The sequence below is a fragment of the Orycteropus afer genome, unplaced genomic scaffold (genome assembly GCF_000298275.1).
Source record: "Orycteropus afer afer isolate SDZICR_OR568_19922 unplaced genomic scaffold, OryAfe1.0 scaffold00222, whole genome shotgun sequence".
Taxonomy (NCBI): Eukaryota; Metazoa; Chordata; class Mammalia; order Tubulidentata; family Orycteropodidae; genus Orycteropus; species Orycteropus afer.
The window spans coordinates 2,470,936-2,487,087 of NW_006921809.1; the positions used below are offsets into that span (position 1 = coordinate 2,470,936).

The 16,152-nt window shown below is 39.1% G+C and overlaps 1 protein-coding gene across 1 annotated transcript in view; it reads left to right on the forward strand.

Annotated features, from left to right (window-relative positions):
- Window positions 1-16,152, forward strand: part of NECAB1 (N-terminal EF-hand calcium binding protein 1) — a 245,033-nt gene that overhangs the window by 128,114 nt on the left and 100,767 nt on the right. The window contains exon 5 of the mRNA XM_007948743.2: window positions 8,988-9,085. Within this exon, the coding sequence (XP_007946934.1) occupies window positions 8,988-9,085 (98 nt within the window). The remainder of the gene's footprint in view (window positions 1-8,987; window positions 9,086-16,152) is intronic.

A 16,152-nucleotide genomic window follows, 5' to 3' on the forward strand; every position in this document is an offset into this window, starting at 1 on the left:
TGCAGTCTTTCTCCCTATTCCGCCATCTTACCGGAAATCTATCTGTTTCCTATTCTTTCATTAGTCCCAAGCTCCAAACTTTCATTTGCTTATTAAAGTTTGTCTTTTGTTTAGTAAATGTTAACATTTAGTATTATTTCTTTCAACTCTTTGTTTGCTTTATTGTAAAAATATAGGTAACACAAACATTTGTCAATTCAAATTTTTTTCTTGTATGTCGTAATCAAAGTTTCTTCATTTAAATTGACAAGGATTGATTCTCACACATTTCCAAATCCACTGTACAACTCCATTTTACTCATGTCCACACAGCTCACTGTGTGGATCATAAGAAATTATGGATAACATTGCAAAGAATGGGAATTCTAGAACACTTGTGCTATTGAGGGACTTATACAGGGACCAACGGACAGTCAATTGAAGAGAACAAGGGGATACCAAATGGTTTAAAGGAAAGGTGTGCATCAAGGTTGTCTCCTTTCACCATACTTACTCAATCTGGATGCTGAGCAAATAAGCCAAGGAGCTGGACTATATGAAGAAGAATGTGGTATCAGGACTGGAGGAAGACTCATTAACAATTTGCAATATGTAGATGACACAACCTGAAAATAAAGACTTGAAGCATTTATGGATGAAGATCAAAGATTACAAGTGTAATCAGTACGTATTACACCTCAAAACCAAAACCAAATCCATTGCCATCGAATCAATTCCAACTCATAGTGACCCTATACAACAGAGTAGAACTGCTCCATAGGGTTTCCAAGGCTGTAAATTTTAACAGAAGCAGAATGCCTCCTCTTTCTTCCATGGAGAGCAGCTGGTGGATTCAAACTACTGACCTTTTGCTTAGCAGCTGAGTATTTTAACCAGTACACCACCAGGGCTCCTTTATCATGCCTCAACATAATGAAAATTCCTCACAACTGGACCAATAAGCAACATCACATAAATGGAGAAAAGATTGAAGTTGTCAAGGGTTTCTTTTTACTTGGATCCACAATCAATGCCCATGGAAATAGCAGTCAACAGATCAAATATGTATTGCACTGGGCAAATCTGCTGCCAAAGATTTCTTTAAAGTGTTAAATAGCCAAGATGCCAATTTGAAGGCCAAGCTGTGACTGACCCAACCCATGGTATTTTCAATAGTCTCATATGCATGTAAAAGCTGAACAATGAATAAGGAAGACAGAACTGTTGCATTTTAATTGTGGTGTTGGCACTGCCAGAAGAATGAACAAATCTGTCTTGAAAGAAGTGTATTGGGAATGCCCATTAGAAATGAGAATGGCCAGACTTTCTCTGACACAACCTGAAAATAAATGATCGCTGCCAGACCACAGCTCCGTATGTCTCCTTTTTTGGTATTTTCATGCAAATTCTTCTGCTAGTTGGGGTTTAGTCCACTTCTATATCCTTCCCTTCAAGGCTCAGGGGTCCAGGATTATCTTCTGTGTCTGTGTTAATTGGTTCCCCTTTTCTCATATTTTGGTCATGTTATGAGAAGGGACCAGTCCCAGAAGGATATAGTACTTGGTAAAGTAGATGGTCAGTGAAAAAGAGGAAGACCTTCAACAAGATGAATTGACACGGTGTTGTAATGATGGACTCAAGCATGACAATGGTTGAGGATGCTGCAGAACTGGGCAGTGTTTGGTTCTGCTGTACATAGGGTAGCTATGAGTTGGAATAGACTCAACAGCAACTAACCATGCAACCCACATGCAGATTTCATTAAAAGTATATCTCTTCTCCAGGAAGTTATTCTCTTACAAAAAGATGAGGTTCTCAGGGAAGCAATATTTGATCTGAATCTTTCTCTCTCTTACTGTAATGCCACAATGCTGTGTTCTAATAAGTGATTAGGGAATGTTGATGCTGCTGGTCCACAGACCACATGCTGAGTAGTGAGGCCCGAGAGGATCCTGATGCAGATGGACAAAAATAGTGAAATAGACACAAGTGTAAAATTGAGAGTTCCTAGGAAGGAATGCTTCCAACACACCCAGCTTCTCATACCACTGAAATTTAGCATCCTGCTTCTTTGCTGTCTCCTGTCCTCAGTTATCTTCCAGTCCTGTCCTTTATGCCCTAGCAATGCTGAACTACAAATCCTCCTCTGGACATGACAAGACACTGCCTTTATTTACAAGAGGTTATTCTCCCTCTAAATATCCAGCAGCTTAAGGCTTATCCATCATTTAGATCAGCCCTTCACTTACTGGATATCTCTCCATGAAATTTTCCCTGACTTCCACCAGGCAGGCATGGTCATTCCTTGCCCTGTTCTTTGATTGCACCTTGTTGACAGCAGTAAGTTTGTCTCTTATAACAATGATCATATGCATTACATTTGTTTGTGTCACTGGTAGATACTGATGAGTCAATTTTAACTCATAGCAATCACATGTGATGGAGTAGAACTACTCCATAGGGTTCCCTAGGATGTAGTCTTAATGGGAGCATATCACTAGGTCTTTCTCCCATAGAGCACTGGGTAGGTTAAAACTGCCGAATGTTTGGTTAGCAGTTGAATGTTTAACCATTGTACCACCAAGTCGCCTTTAAAATAAGGACTCTGTCTTTTCATCTTTGTATCCCAAGACCCTAGTATGGCAGCTGGCACGTAATATATATATATAGGGGTGTGTGTGTGTGTGTGTGTACGTGTATATATGTGTGTGTGTGTGTGTGTGTATCAAGTCAGTTATGACTCCTGGTGACCCTGTGTGAGTCAGAGCAGATCTGTACTTCACAGGGTTCTCAGTGGCTGATCTTTCAGTAGATTGCCAAGGCTTTCCTCTGACATACCTCTGGGTAGACTGAAACCACTAACCTTTTGGTTAATAACTGAGAGGGTTGATCTTCTGCACCACCCAGGGGCTCCTCCCTGGCACATAGTAGGCACTGAATAATTGTTTGTTAAGTAGTGGGATGAGTAAATGAATACTGACAATGACAAAGTGGAGGAGCATTATCTTCTTTTGTCTTGTTAAATGTCTCTGGCTATTTCATCTAATTTCCTCTTTGAGTTCATTGTCCTGGCTTCCAGGCACACGCCCCTTGTTGATTAAGTTGTAAAACAATTTGAGTGACACTGAGCTGTACCTTAAAATAAGTCTTACCCTGAAGTTCCAACTTAACCGTATCCAAGACTTGGGCGTTATAATTCTCTTCTCAGAGAAACTTCCTTTCCCATGTAGTATGTTACCAGGAGAGTGATTTTTTTTCCTAACTAGTTGGACAGTTGGGATGAATAAATGAAAGGTACATAGGTGTCAATTCCAAAACCTCTAGTTATTGTCTTTTTTATAGGCTTAATTCAGCACATGCCTACATGTGTGTGCATATGTCAACTGTAAGGTAGAAAGATTGCTTAAATTCTCCCCAGGGACACTCATTAATTAAGCCAAATGTCTATGGATGCAAAAGTGTATGTTTAAAGATGGCTTTACTTCTTGTTTCACTTTTTTCATGACCCTACTTTTTTTCTATTTTAGATTTCTGCTTGCTTGCATTTAAAACCCCTATCAGTCTTCCTTGAGGTTTTGTACGTATTAAAATAGAAATGTTTAAGAGTGCATGACTTCACATTTGCGCTTTTTTCATACTTTCTGCTTGTTTTAACTTAGTACAAACTCTATTGTCATATTTATTATTTTTCCAACTAATGAACAAACAATAGTCATGTCAGCTGCTTGCTGCTTCATGAAGAGTTTTTGTTTTGTTTTCACAAAGACTGTTTACTACAATTAATGGCACAGACCAGGTCAGATATCTCTGTCAGCACTATCAGAAAGTCAACATGCTAACCCAGAGAAAAATGTTATTTTGAAGCATTCATTAATTTTATTTGAAACCTTTCTTATTTATCTCCAAACAAATCCCTCCCAACAAAAACCTTTATATTTGTACCATACACTATTGTTAAGGAATACACAATTAGGCATGCATTTTGCTTTTTGCCACAAATATATTTGTATTTAATCCATATATAAACAGACTGTTTATATTTTGACAGCCATAGTCTATCATTCCACCACTTGTCTGTCTGTTGTACTGTGGTGGCTTGAGTGTTGCTCTGAGGCTGGAGTGTATGCCACTGGTATTTCAAGATGCCAGCAGGGTCACCCATGGTGGACAGGTTTCAGTGGAGCTTCCAGACTAAGACAGACTCGGAAGAAGGAAGAGGCCATCCGCTTCTCAAAGTGTTGGACAGTGAAAACCTTATGAATAGCAGTGAAACACTGTCTGATATGTTACTGGAAAACTTGATAAATAGCCCTGAAACATTGTCTGATATAGTGCCAGAAGATGAGCCCCTCAGGTTGGAAGGCACTCAAAATATGACTAGGGAAGAGCTGCCTCCCCAGAGTACAGGCAATCTCAATGATGTGGACCAAGTAAAGCTTTCAGAACTCCAGTTGCTGATGTGGCATGAGTGAAAATGGGAAGAAACAACTGCAAATATTCATTAATAATTAGAACATAGAATGTACAAAGTATGAATGTAGGAAAATAGGAAATTGTCAAAAATGAAATGGAATGCATAAAGATCAATATCCTAGGCATTAGTGAGCTGAAATGAACTGGTTTTGGCTATTTTGAATCAGACGACCATATGATCTGCTATGTCGGGAATGAAAAACTGAAGAGGAATGGCATGGCATTCATTGTCACAAAAAATGTTTTAAGATCTATCCTGAAGTTCAGTGCCATCAGTGATAGGATAATATATATATGTTTCTACAAGGAAGACCAGTTAATACCACTATTATTCAAATTTGCACACCAACCACTAAAGCTAAAGATGAGCAAATTGAAGATTTTTACCAACCTCTGCAGTATGAAATTGACCAAACATGCAATCAAGATGTGTTGATTATTAATAGTGATTGGAATGCAAAAGTTGGAAATAAAGTAGAATCACCAGTAGTTGGAAAATATGGTCTTGTTGATAGAAATGACACCGGAGAAAGCATGATAGACTTTTGCGAGACCAACAACTTATTCACGGCAAATACCTTTTTTCAACAACATAAATGGTGACTAGGAGCTCTGGTGGCATAGTGCCTAAGGCATTTGACTGCTAACCAGAAGGCTGGCAGTTCAAGCCCACCAGCTACTCCTCAGAATGAAGGTTGGGCTATCTATTTCCATAGTGATACCACCTCAGAAACCCAAGGAGGGGTCACTATAAGTCGGATCTGACTCTATGCCAGTGCATTGCATTGCTGAATACACATGTAACTCACCAGATGGAATACACAGAAATCAGATCGACTATATCTGTGGAAAGAGGCAATGGAGAAGTTCAATATTTTCAGCCAAAACAAAGCCAGGAGCTGACTGTGGAACAGACCGTCAATTGCTCATACGTAAGTTCAAATTGAAGCAGAAGACAATTAAAACAAGTCCATGAGAATCAAAATATGACCTTGATTATATCCCACCTGAATTTAGAAACCATCTGAAGAATAGATTTGTTGCATCGAACACCAATGACTGAAAACCAGATGAATTGGAGGATGACATCAAGAACATCATACATGATGAAAAGAAAGGGTCATTAAAAAAAAAAAGGAAAGGAAGAAAAGACCAAAATGGATGTCAGAAGACTCTGAAACTTGCTCTTGAACAGAGAGTAGCTAAAGCAGATGGAAGAATTGACAAGATAAAAGAACCAAACAGATTTCAAAAAGTAGCTTGAGAAAACAAAGTCAATTATTATAATGAAGTGTGAAGACTTGGAGTTAGAAAACCAAAAGGGAAGAACAAACTCAGCATTTCTCAAGCTGAAAGAACTGAAAAAAAAAAATTCAAGACTGAAGCTGCAATATTAAAAGGTTCTCTGGGCAAAATATTCAGTGATATAGGAAACATCAAAAGAGGATGGAAGGAACACACAGAGTCACTGTACCAAAAATAATTGGACAATGTTCACATATTTCAGGAAGTGGCATATGATCAAAAACCAGTGGTACTGAAAGAAGATGTTGAAGCTGCAGTGAAGGAATTGGTGAAAAATAAGGCTCCAGAAATTGACAGAATGCCCACTGAGATGTTTCAACAAACAGATGCTGTACTGGAAACATTACTCGTCTATGCAAAGAAATTTGGAAGACAGCTTCCTGGCTAACTGACTGGAAGAGATCCATATTTGTACCCATTCCAAAGAAAGGTGATCCAACAGAATGTGGAAATTATCAAACAATACTATTAATATCACACACAGGTAAAATTTTGCCAAAAATAATTAAAAAATGAGTGCAGGAGTATTTTCACAGAGAACTTCCAGAAACGCAAGTTGGATTCAGAAGAGGACCTGGAGTGAGGGATATCATTGCTGCTGTCAGATGGATCTTGGCTGAAAACAAAGAATACCAGGAAGATGTTTACTTGTGTTTTATTGACTATGCAAAAGTATTTGACTGTGTGAATCACAACAAATTATGGATAACATTGAGAATAATTGGAATTCCAGACCACTTAATTGTGCTCATGAAGAACCTGCACATAGATTAGGAGGCTATCATTCAAACAGAACAAGGGGATACTGCCTGGTTTAAAATCAGGAAGGGAGTACATCAAGGTTGAATCCTTTCACCACACTTACTCAATCTATGATGAGCAAATAATCCGAGAAGCTGGACTATATGAAGAACATGGCATCAGGATTGGAGGAAGACTCATTAACAACCTGCAATATGCAGACTATACAACTTTGCTTGCTGAAAGTGAAGGTGACTTGAAGCACTTACTGGTGAAGATTAAAGACTACAATCTTCAGTGTGGATTACATCTCAATATGAAGAAAACAAAAATCCTTACAACTAGACCAAGAAGCAATATCATGATAAATGGAGAAAAGATTGAAGTTGTCAAAGATTTCATATTACTTGTAGTCACAATCAACACCCGTGGAAGCAGCAGTCAAGACATCAGACGTCATTGCAGTGAGTAAATCTGCTGCGAAAGATCTTTTTAAAGTGCTTAAGAGCAAAGGTGTCTCTTTGAAGACTAAGGTGCGCCTAACAGAGCCTAAAGGCTTTGGTAACATAGGGACTGTGCTTTTTACTTGTCAACCTCGGGCTTGTCAGCCTCAGCAGGCAGCAACTGAGTGAAGAAAAGCCTCCAGCTCCAGTGGGCCGGGAGCAGGAGGCAGAGCTGAAGCTCAAGGTTGAGGGGCTTTCTTCCAGTTCCTAGAGCTTGGCACTTTGAACTTGGACTTATAGTCTCCAGAATGTGAGAGAATAAACTCCTGTTTGTTCAAGCCATCTCATTGTGGTGTATTCTTGTCAGAGCAGTACTAGGTAACCAGAACAGTAACCCAAGCCATGGTATTTTTAGTAGCCTCATATGCATGTGAAAGCTGGACTATGAATAAGGAAGGTTGAAGAAGAGTTGATCCTTTTGAGTTGTGGTGTTGGCAAAGAATATCCAAAGTATTGCAGAAGAACTAGCAAGTCTGTCCTGGAAGAAGTGCAGCTGAAAAACTTCTAGGAAACAAAAATGTCCAGACTTCATCTCACCTACTATGCTTATGTTATGAGAAGGGACGATTCCCTCGGGAAGGATGTCATGCTTGGTAAATTGGAGCATCAGTGAAAAAGGAGAAACGCTTGATGAGATGGATTGATACAGTGGCTGCAACGATGGGCTCAGGAATGTGGGACCGATGCAGGACCGGGCAGTGTTTCATTCTGTACATAGGGTTGCTGTTGAATCTGACTCAACAGCACCTAGCAACAAGAAGTCTGTAATTGATTTATTGCTCACCTTTGTTTTCTTTCTTCTCTAAAAGAAGGTTTATATTAACTAGTGAATCAGACCGTGGCACTTTCTATTTGTTATTAAAATCAATGTCAACAAATAATTCCATCTGGAGGCTTATATAAATTAATCAAGGCAGTTTCCCAGTGATTTTAAGTGACTTATATGTGATTAAGAGGGTCTGTGGTAGCATAGTGGTGAAAGCACTCAGCTGCTAACTGAAAGATCGGCAGTTCAAACTCACCAGCAGATCTGTGGGACAAAGATGTGGCAGTCTGTTCCTGTAAAGATTTACAGCCTTGGAAACCCTATAAGGCAGTCCTATTCTGTCCTATAGGGTCACTATGAGTTGGAATTGACAGTAGTTGGTGATATATGATTATATTTACCATTCCAATTTAATTCCACAAATAGGTATGACACATTAAAGAGAAGCATTAACAAAATCCATTTCATCTCTTGGCAAATTCTCAGTAATAGGGAAGGCTATGGATTTTCTAGTAACTGAAAGCTGTAGAGATCTTTTCAATGGATAGATTTCTCTCATGCCAGATTTTTCTCATGTAGAAATATACAATTGACATTTGTAAGGAAATATAAGTTTTTGCATTTATCTCTATTATATTTCAACTTACTCATTTGGAATGAGTCTGTGTTTCCATCTTTTAAAATTTTAGTGGTGACAGCCAATGTATTATTTATTCTTAACAGCTGAAAAATGTAACGAATGTCTTTTTCTCCACCGACACTGCTGAAAATAATTGGATAATGACGAGGACAGTTGCATAGAAAGAGCCACAGGAGACATCCCTCTGGCTTTTTGCACCATCATTGACTCTTTGCCTCAAAGAGAGCTTACCTTCCCAAAATGTCTCCCCTGAAATTACTACCTTTGTGACATCTAGAACAAGCTGTTGAGAACAATTTATTTTTTTGAAACAGTCTTTCTGCTAAGTCCAGGTTCTTTTTTTTCCTATTTGTAGGAAAGAATATTTCTTCAAGATAATAGTAGCAATCCTGGTTTCTTTTATTTAATGAGATGAGTGTATCGGCACTTCAGTGAGTCTTATTTGAAAAGCTTTCAGTTGCCATTTATACTTGACTATTTGTTTTACTCATGATGGAATAAATCATCAATTGATTTTTTTGTTTGTTTTATGATTCCTTAAATTCAAACATGTATTTATTTCAATATTTTTACTTTTCAGAATATTTTTCTCAGCATTTGGGGGAATATGAGAATGTACTAGCAGCACTTGAAGACCTAAACCTTTCTATCCTGAAGGCAATGGGCAAAACAAAGAAAGTAAGGAAATGTTGATGTTCCTTTCTATAAAATCTCTTCTTTGAAAAATATTTTTCTTAAAATATATCCAATGCCTAATTTATCATAAAAGCATTAATATCTTTTATAACTGATCATTTTTTTCTTGCTATTAAATGAGCTATTTTAGTCATTTGAAATTAATTACAATCTACTTGCTATGTGTCAGAAACCGTGTTTTGTCCCAAGCATACAAAGATAAATTTTCTTCGCTCTAAGTCTAGTGAGGAGACAAGTATATAAATAAGTAATTACAATATATCATGGCAGAGAAAAACATGATGGAGCACCTATTTCACACTGGAGGAGACAGCACCTGAGCACGTAGAGGTAAAGGAAGTAGTTCTATTGGACAAAGCAGAAATAGACAGAGGAGAGAGCAGGTACAAAAGTTCCATTTCAAGAGGGTCTTGGGCATTCAAGGAAATGAAGATGGTCAATGAGGCTGAAGTGCAGAGAGCCTGAAGGTGTCACGATGTGAGATGAAGCTGGCATGGTAGGGAGGGGCCACACCTTTCACGATATTGTTGGCAAAGCTAAAGGTTTCAGCCCTTATCCTAAATGCAAATAAGCCAGTGACAGTTTTAAGCAGAGGTATGAAAACACATGAAGTTGTGTTTTGTTTTTAAAGACCATACAAAAATTAGCTTGATATTGGGGTAGAGAAGATGGGAGGATAGAGTCAGGAAGATCAGTAAGGAGGGTAGTGCCCTAGTGCAAGTGAGAGATGGTGATGACGTGGAGGTATTGGCAGATGCCACTCCTCGGAAGGAAGGTTGGGCAATCCTACTTCCGTAGTGATACTGCCTCGGAAACCCAAGGAGGGGTCGCTATGAGTCGGGTTTGACTCGACGGGACATAACAACAACAACAACATGAAGAAAAGTAAACAAATTGCACAGATATTTAAGAGCATATTGCTAGAACTTAGAGAAGGATTGGATATGGAGAATGAGAGAAGGCAGTGTCATAAATCCTAATTTTCAGCTTGTATACCTGGGTAGTGACACTACCAAGATAAACCCACTGCCATTGAGTCAATTCTGACTCATAGCAACCCCCATTGGGTTTTCAAGGTGGTAAATCTTTAAAGTAGATTGTCTCATCTTCCTTCTGCAGAGTAGCTGGTGGGTTTGAAACACCAACCTTCTGGTTAGCAGTCAAATGCCTTAGGCACTGTGCCACCAGAGCTCCTGACTACCGAGGATGCTAAAAGAGGACCTAGTTTGAGAGAGTAGGGTCATAGGATCGCTTTGAGACATATTGATTCTAAGCTAAAGACTGTCAAATAAGCCATTGGGACATATAAGGTTCACAGGTATAGATCTCAGAGGCAAGGTCTAGACTAGAGATATAAATTTGTGAATTATCAGCAGGTATGCAAAGAAGAAAATGAAGAAAAGCCTTCAAGGTTCTGAAGTAAAGTGATGTTCACCCCAAAATTCATTCTATTCAAGGTCAAAGTATCAATTAAATTTATGGGTAAAGACATTTTCAGATATACTTGCATGGTTTCTCAGGAAACTACCTGAACTTGGTAATAAGCTAAGGAAGACTTGGGATCCAGAACAAAGGGAATCAAATTTAGGAGAGTCAAAGGGAGTCCCATGAATGACTGTGAGTGGAGGGTCTATGATGGCAGCTGTGTACCAAATGTAGAAAACAGTCAGCTCAAATTGGAGCACGTCAGAAGACTCAGAGAGTCTGCAAAAGGTGTAATTGATGGGATTCCTGACGTGTTTAAATGTTCTGAAGAGACTTAAAGTAACCTATCACCCTCAATTAGCTCTGGTGATGTAGTGGTTAAAGCGTTTGGCTGCTAACCAGAAGGTAAGCGATTTAAACCCACCAGCCATTCTGTGGAAGAAGGATAAGGCAGTCTGCTTCTGTAAAGATTTACAGCCTTGGAAACCCAATGGGTATCTCTGTGAGTCAGAATTGACTCAATGGCAGTGAGTTTGGTTTTTTGGTTTTATATCATCCTCACTCATAGTGAAAAAATCCGTAGATTTTGCCTACTGAAAATTCAAGAAGCAGCAGTATTGACATGTTTTAAAAACGTATAGGGAGGCCATTGCCAATGTAATTGCCTCTAGAGAACAGACAGTAGGAAGAGAATGGGCAAAAAACTAGTGTTTTCCTACGGGCTGTTTAATCTATGTACTTGTATGGTTTTGCTAACTAAAAAAAAAAATTATGTAGCATATTTGAACAAACAAACAGTTGCCTTCAAGTCCATTCCAACTCATGGTGACTCCATGTGTCAGAGTAGAACTATGCTACATAAAATTTTCAGTTGTTGATGTTTTTGGAAGTAGGTCACCAGGCCTTACTTCCAAGCCACCTTTGCGCAGACTCTACCCTCCAAACTGAGGTTAGCATCTGATCACTTAAACATTTGCAACACCCAAGTGTTAGGCCGGAGCAAACTCAAACCACCATTTCAGTTAGCAGCTTCCTCCGGGTGTCAGGCCCTGATGAGACAGCCTGATAAGACAACCGAGGTGACAAAACCTGCCCAGGCTGGAAAGTCCCACGTGATGACAAACTTCCTCCTGTGAAGCACCCCATGCTAATTAAGTGCAGACCCGTGCCAACAGCTAATTGGACCCTGCCATTTCCTTAGTGTCCCCAATTAAGTCCTCTCCGTCTATAAGAATCTATCCCCCCTGCCCAGGGGTGCGACTTCTCTGGCCCTGATGCTAGGGCACGAGAACCTCTCCCGGGAGAGCCAATAAACTACTTCTCTGAAACAACTCCGTGTCCTGGTGTCTCGGCAACTCTGCATTACACCAGGGTCTCTGTAAAAGTTATCAAACCAAACTAAACTCACTGCCTTCGAGTTGGTTCGACTCATAGCGATCTCTCCTTGGGTTTCTGAGGTGGTATCTCTGTGGAAGTAGATTGCCCAACCTTCCTTCCAATGAGAAGAAAACTTTTATTGAATATTAACATACCATGCCTATTGAATGAAAGTCTTGGTGTTGGTCAAAAATACCTTGGATGATCTGAAAATAATGTTACAAGAATTCTAAGTATTTAATAATTTAAGCACAATGACCATATTTTTGTCTTTTATTGGTTCTTGAAATAAAAATCAGATTTTTATAGAAATTTTATAGGTCACTTATTTCTTGAAAAAGTGAAAACAATTCAATCATCAAAATACGTAAAATTTTTATTTACCAAGAAATTCTCATTGTTCTGCAGATGGGCTAGAACATGACCAGTTATTATCAAAACTTGTTGAAACATCTGCATAAAATTTTGGACTGAATAGCATAATCACACTTTGGAAAAAATCTGTCAATATCATCTGCTTGTTCTTGCTCTGTATCTCCTTTTCAGATTTCTGCTTCAGTCTGTATATGAAATAGCTCCTGCTCAGTAGCTCAGTAGTCAATGACCTGTGTTCACATACACATGTGTTCAAATATACATGTGTCCAAATATACATACATGTACATATGTATACTTGAAAAAGGTTCATATATACCCATATGTATGTATAAAAGCACATACATACATATACAATATTATGTAAATATATATATATATATGTATTTTACCTATGTGTGTGTGTATGTAATTTTTAACAATATGTAAGAATATTTGACAGATTCCTCTCATTCTTTCTATTATAATTGGAACTACATTGTCTGGATTGAGCTTCTTTTAAGGGTCACGTATATACCCCACATACTCACCACAGTAATGAGTTCCTTACTTATAATAAACTGACTTCTTAATGGATCATCACTACTAAAAATCCCCTTTCACCACTTAAATTCCTTAGGTATTTTAGGTATTCCTCCCATTACCCACTACCATCAAGTGGATTCCATCTCATGGTGACCCTACAGGACAGAGTAGAACTGTTTGCAAGGCTGTAAATCTTTACCAAAAGCAGACTGCCTCATCTTTCTCTTGCAAAGCGTCTGTTGGGTTCAAACTGCCAACCTTTAACCACTATGCCACCAGACCTCTTTATTTAACCTCGTAGATAAACAAAATTTAGCTATGTTTGTTTAGTAAAAGTGCCTATTAAATAAAAGTGCCTATAAAATCATAAGATCATTAGTTTAGTTAGCTGGATTTCAGTGATAACCAAGTGGTTAATGCATTTGGCTGCTAACCAAAAAGTCAGCAGTTTGAACCCAGCAGCAAATCTACGGACAGAAAGATATGGCATGTCAGATTCTGTAAAGATTTACAGCCTTGGGAACCCTATGGGGCAGATGTATTCTGTCCAATAAGATCATGATGAGTCAGAATGGACTCAATGGCAGTGGGTTTTTTTTTTTTTTTTGGTCTAATACAGCATGAGCAAAAGACAATTCATAGAAAAGAAAATCTTTCAGGAATAATTGTTCTGCCACAATTTGTTGTTCCTCACCTACTGTTATCCTTGAATAGCAAATCCCTTTTGAATGGGAAAGCCACAGCAATTTTTCAGTGGTGAAACTATACCCCAAGGTTTAGAGCTGGATACTTGCTCCAACCAAACTGTAATCTGAAAACATTTTCTCTTGACCTCCTCAGGTTTATTTGGAAACTGCATAATAAATTCATACTTTGGAGACTTTTCTCCAGAAATGACAGCTTTTAAAGCATCCACTTGATGTGGCTGGCTTCTCATTCTTTAGGTCTCTTCTTAAATATTATAGTCTCAGAAAGAGCTTCTTTGACCACCTATCTCAGGAAAGTCATCTCTATACGAGCTTCCTGTTTGTTTCTTGCTGGCGATCATCAGAATGAGTAACTGTGTATTTGTTTGTTTGTTTGTTTATTGTCTGTGAGGAGAAAGAAGGCTCTGGTCTGTTTTGTTCACCGCTGTGTATCAGAGCCTAGCACAGGGCTTTGCAATTAAAATATCCCCAATAAATATTGATTCAATGGCTATTCATACAGCTCAAAAGCTAAATATATTTATTCCTGAAAGAAAAATTGCTCCATCCATTTAAGAAACATTACAATTTTCTTTAATAGCAAGGAAAAACAACTACATAGTCTCCTTGTTTTCTCACAAACACGCAGTAAAATCATTTTCTTTTCTTGGTGTTAATACCATGAAGCTTGGTGGTGTTTAAATCGAGGTCAATCTTTTATTTTGGTCTCCTGGGTACAAAATGTTTTACTTGGCTCTGACCATTAAACTTGTTTGGTCCATATCATCTTCCTACTAAATTAATCAAGAATAAGCACAGGTCCTTAATTAAAAAAAGGAAAAAGAATGAAATGAAGAAACTGTCAAAAATAAAATTAGAAAAAGCCCCTTTGTGCAATAGCTGAAAGATGAGTGAAATGCAGGAGTTTCAGCATTTTTCGTGCCACTGTTGAACTGACATCTTCTCCATACTGTCTAGCACAATGAAACCTTCTGAGTGAGGAATCTTTTGAAAATCTCTATGCTATATTTTTATCCTGATGAAAAGTCCTGTCTCAGTAGGAAGAGCTGACTGTTCTAGACTTTAATGAAAAATGAAATGCAAGCCGTTTGTGGTCTATCTTGAGTGGCAGTACATCTGTTTGCTGTGTCAGAGAATGGATAAAATGGGTTTTAACTGCTTAACTGAAACTCCAGGAGATGCCTTGGGACAGATACAGTCTGTCATCCTTATTTTCCCATACTCCTCCTTTTCCCTTAACTCTAGATACTTGCCAGATCCCTAAGTGTTTTGTTTTGCTGATTTTTCTGGAACAATCCCCCATAGGTCAAATTCCAAATTGATCATTGCCCTGAAGGTACCTAAAACCAGAATCTTCCAGCAGACTTTTCAAATTTTCTCACAAAACATTGTCAATTGTTTTTTCTTCTTTCTACAAGTGGTTGAGAACCATTTAATTTACATCCTTAGTAGATTATGTGCTTGTTATCTGAAGGCAAATGTAGAATTTTGATCCTAAAGTTAAAATCCATAATGTGCTTCATTATGTAAACATAAATAAGATTCTCTTATTGGTAAGACTTGAAAGGAGACTATGATCAGCTAAAGTGAAGAATAGTGTTCTTAGAATAATTACACCTACTTCTCACTTATTGACTGTCCTATTATCTGACATTTCAAATTTGCAACAACTTTGAAAAGATTCTCAGGCAACATCTCTGATGGTCCAGGCCATGGGGGGTTGGGGTACCCTCAGCTAGCCACCCCAAACGAGGCCCCAGAGATGACCATGCCACTTGAGGAATGTCAACTGGCTGCAGGATACCTTCTCCCATTCATCTGCAATATCTAGGTCCAGCCATGGAGGGCACAGAATGATGGTGGAATGATGCAAGGTTGCCAGTGGTCAGGGAGAGGTTGAGCAAGGGCCCGGAGGTGCCAGGGAAGTCACTGGCAGGAGGTAGGAAGAGGGGAGAGGAAAGAAGGCCATGCAAGTCTATGGGGCCGGAACAGACCAAAGATGAGTAGAGTCCCCACCCAGGGCAGGCACTGGGAGGCTGCAGGCAGCAGACTACCCAACCACCACCACTCCTAACCGCCAGGGGCTCTGTGGTAGTGAAGAAAGCATAATGGGGAATGGAGGCTTGCCACTCCATGTGCCTCCTGAGACCACTGGGTATCCAATAGGCAATTAGGGAAAGACAGAGCCAAAGATGTGGCATGACCCTCGACTCTTGCATAACTCTGATTTTGCATAATGACCTGGTCTTTAGGACCTAACCAGGTCGATAAGTAAAACCCACTGCCATCCAGTTGATTGTGACATCCATTGGATTTCCCAGGTGGTAAATCTTTATACAAGTAGATTGCCCCATCTTCCTTCCATGGACTGATGGTGGGTTTGATCTGCCAACCTTCTGTTTAGAAGTCAAATGCCTTAGGCACTCTTCCACCAGAGCTTCTTCTTAATAAGTAAAGAGTAGGGCACATTTGTTAGTTGGTGTTGTTGTTAAGTGCCGTCTAGTCGTTTCCGACTCATAGCGACCCCATGCACAGCAGAATGAAACACTGCCTGATCCCGCACCAGCCCCACAATCCCTGCTATACTTGAGCCCATCATCGCAGCCACCGTATCAATCCATCTCGTTGAAGGCCTCCCCC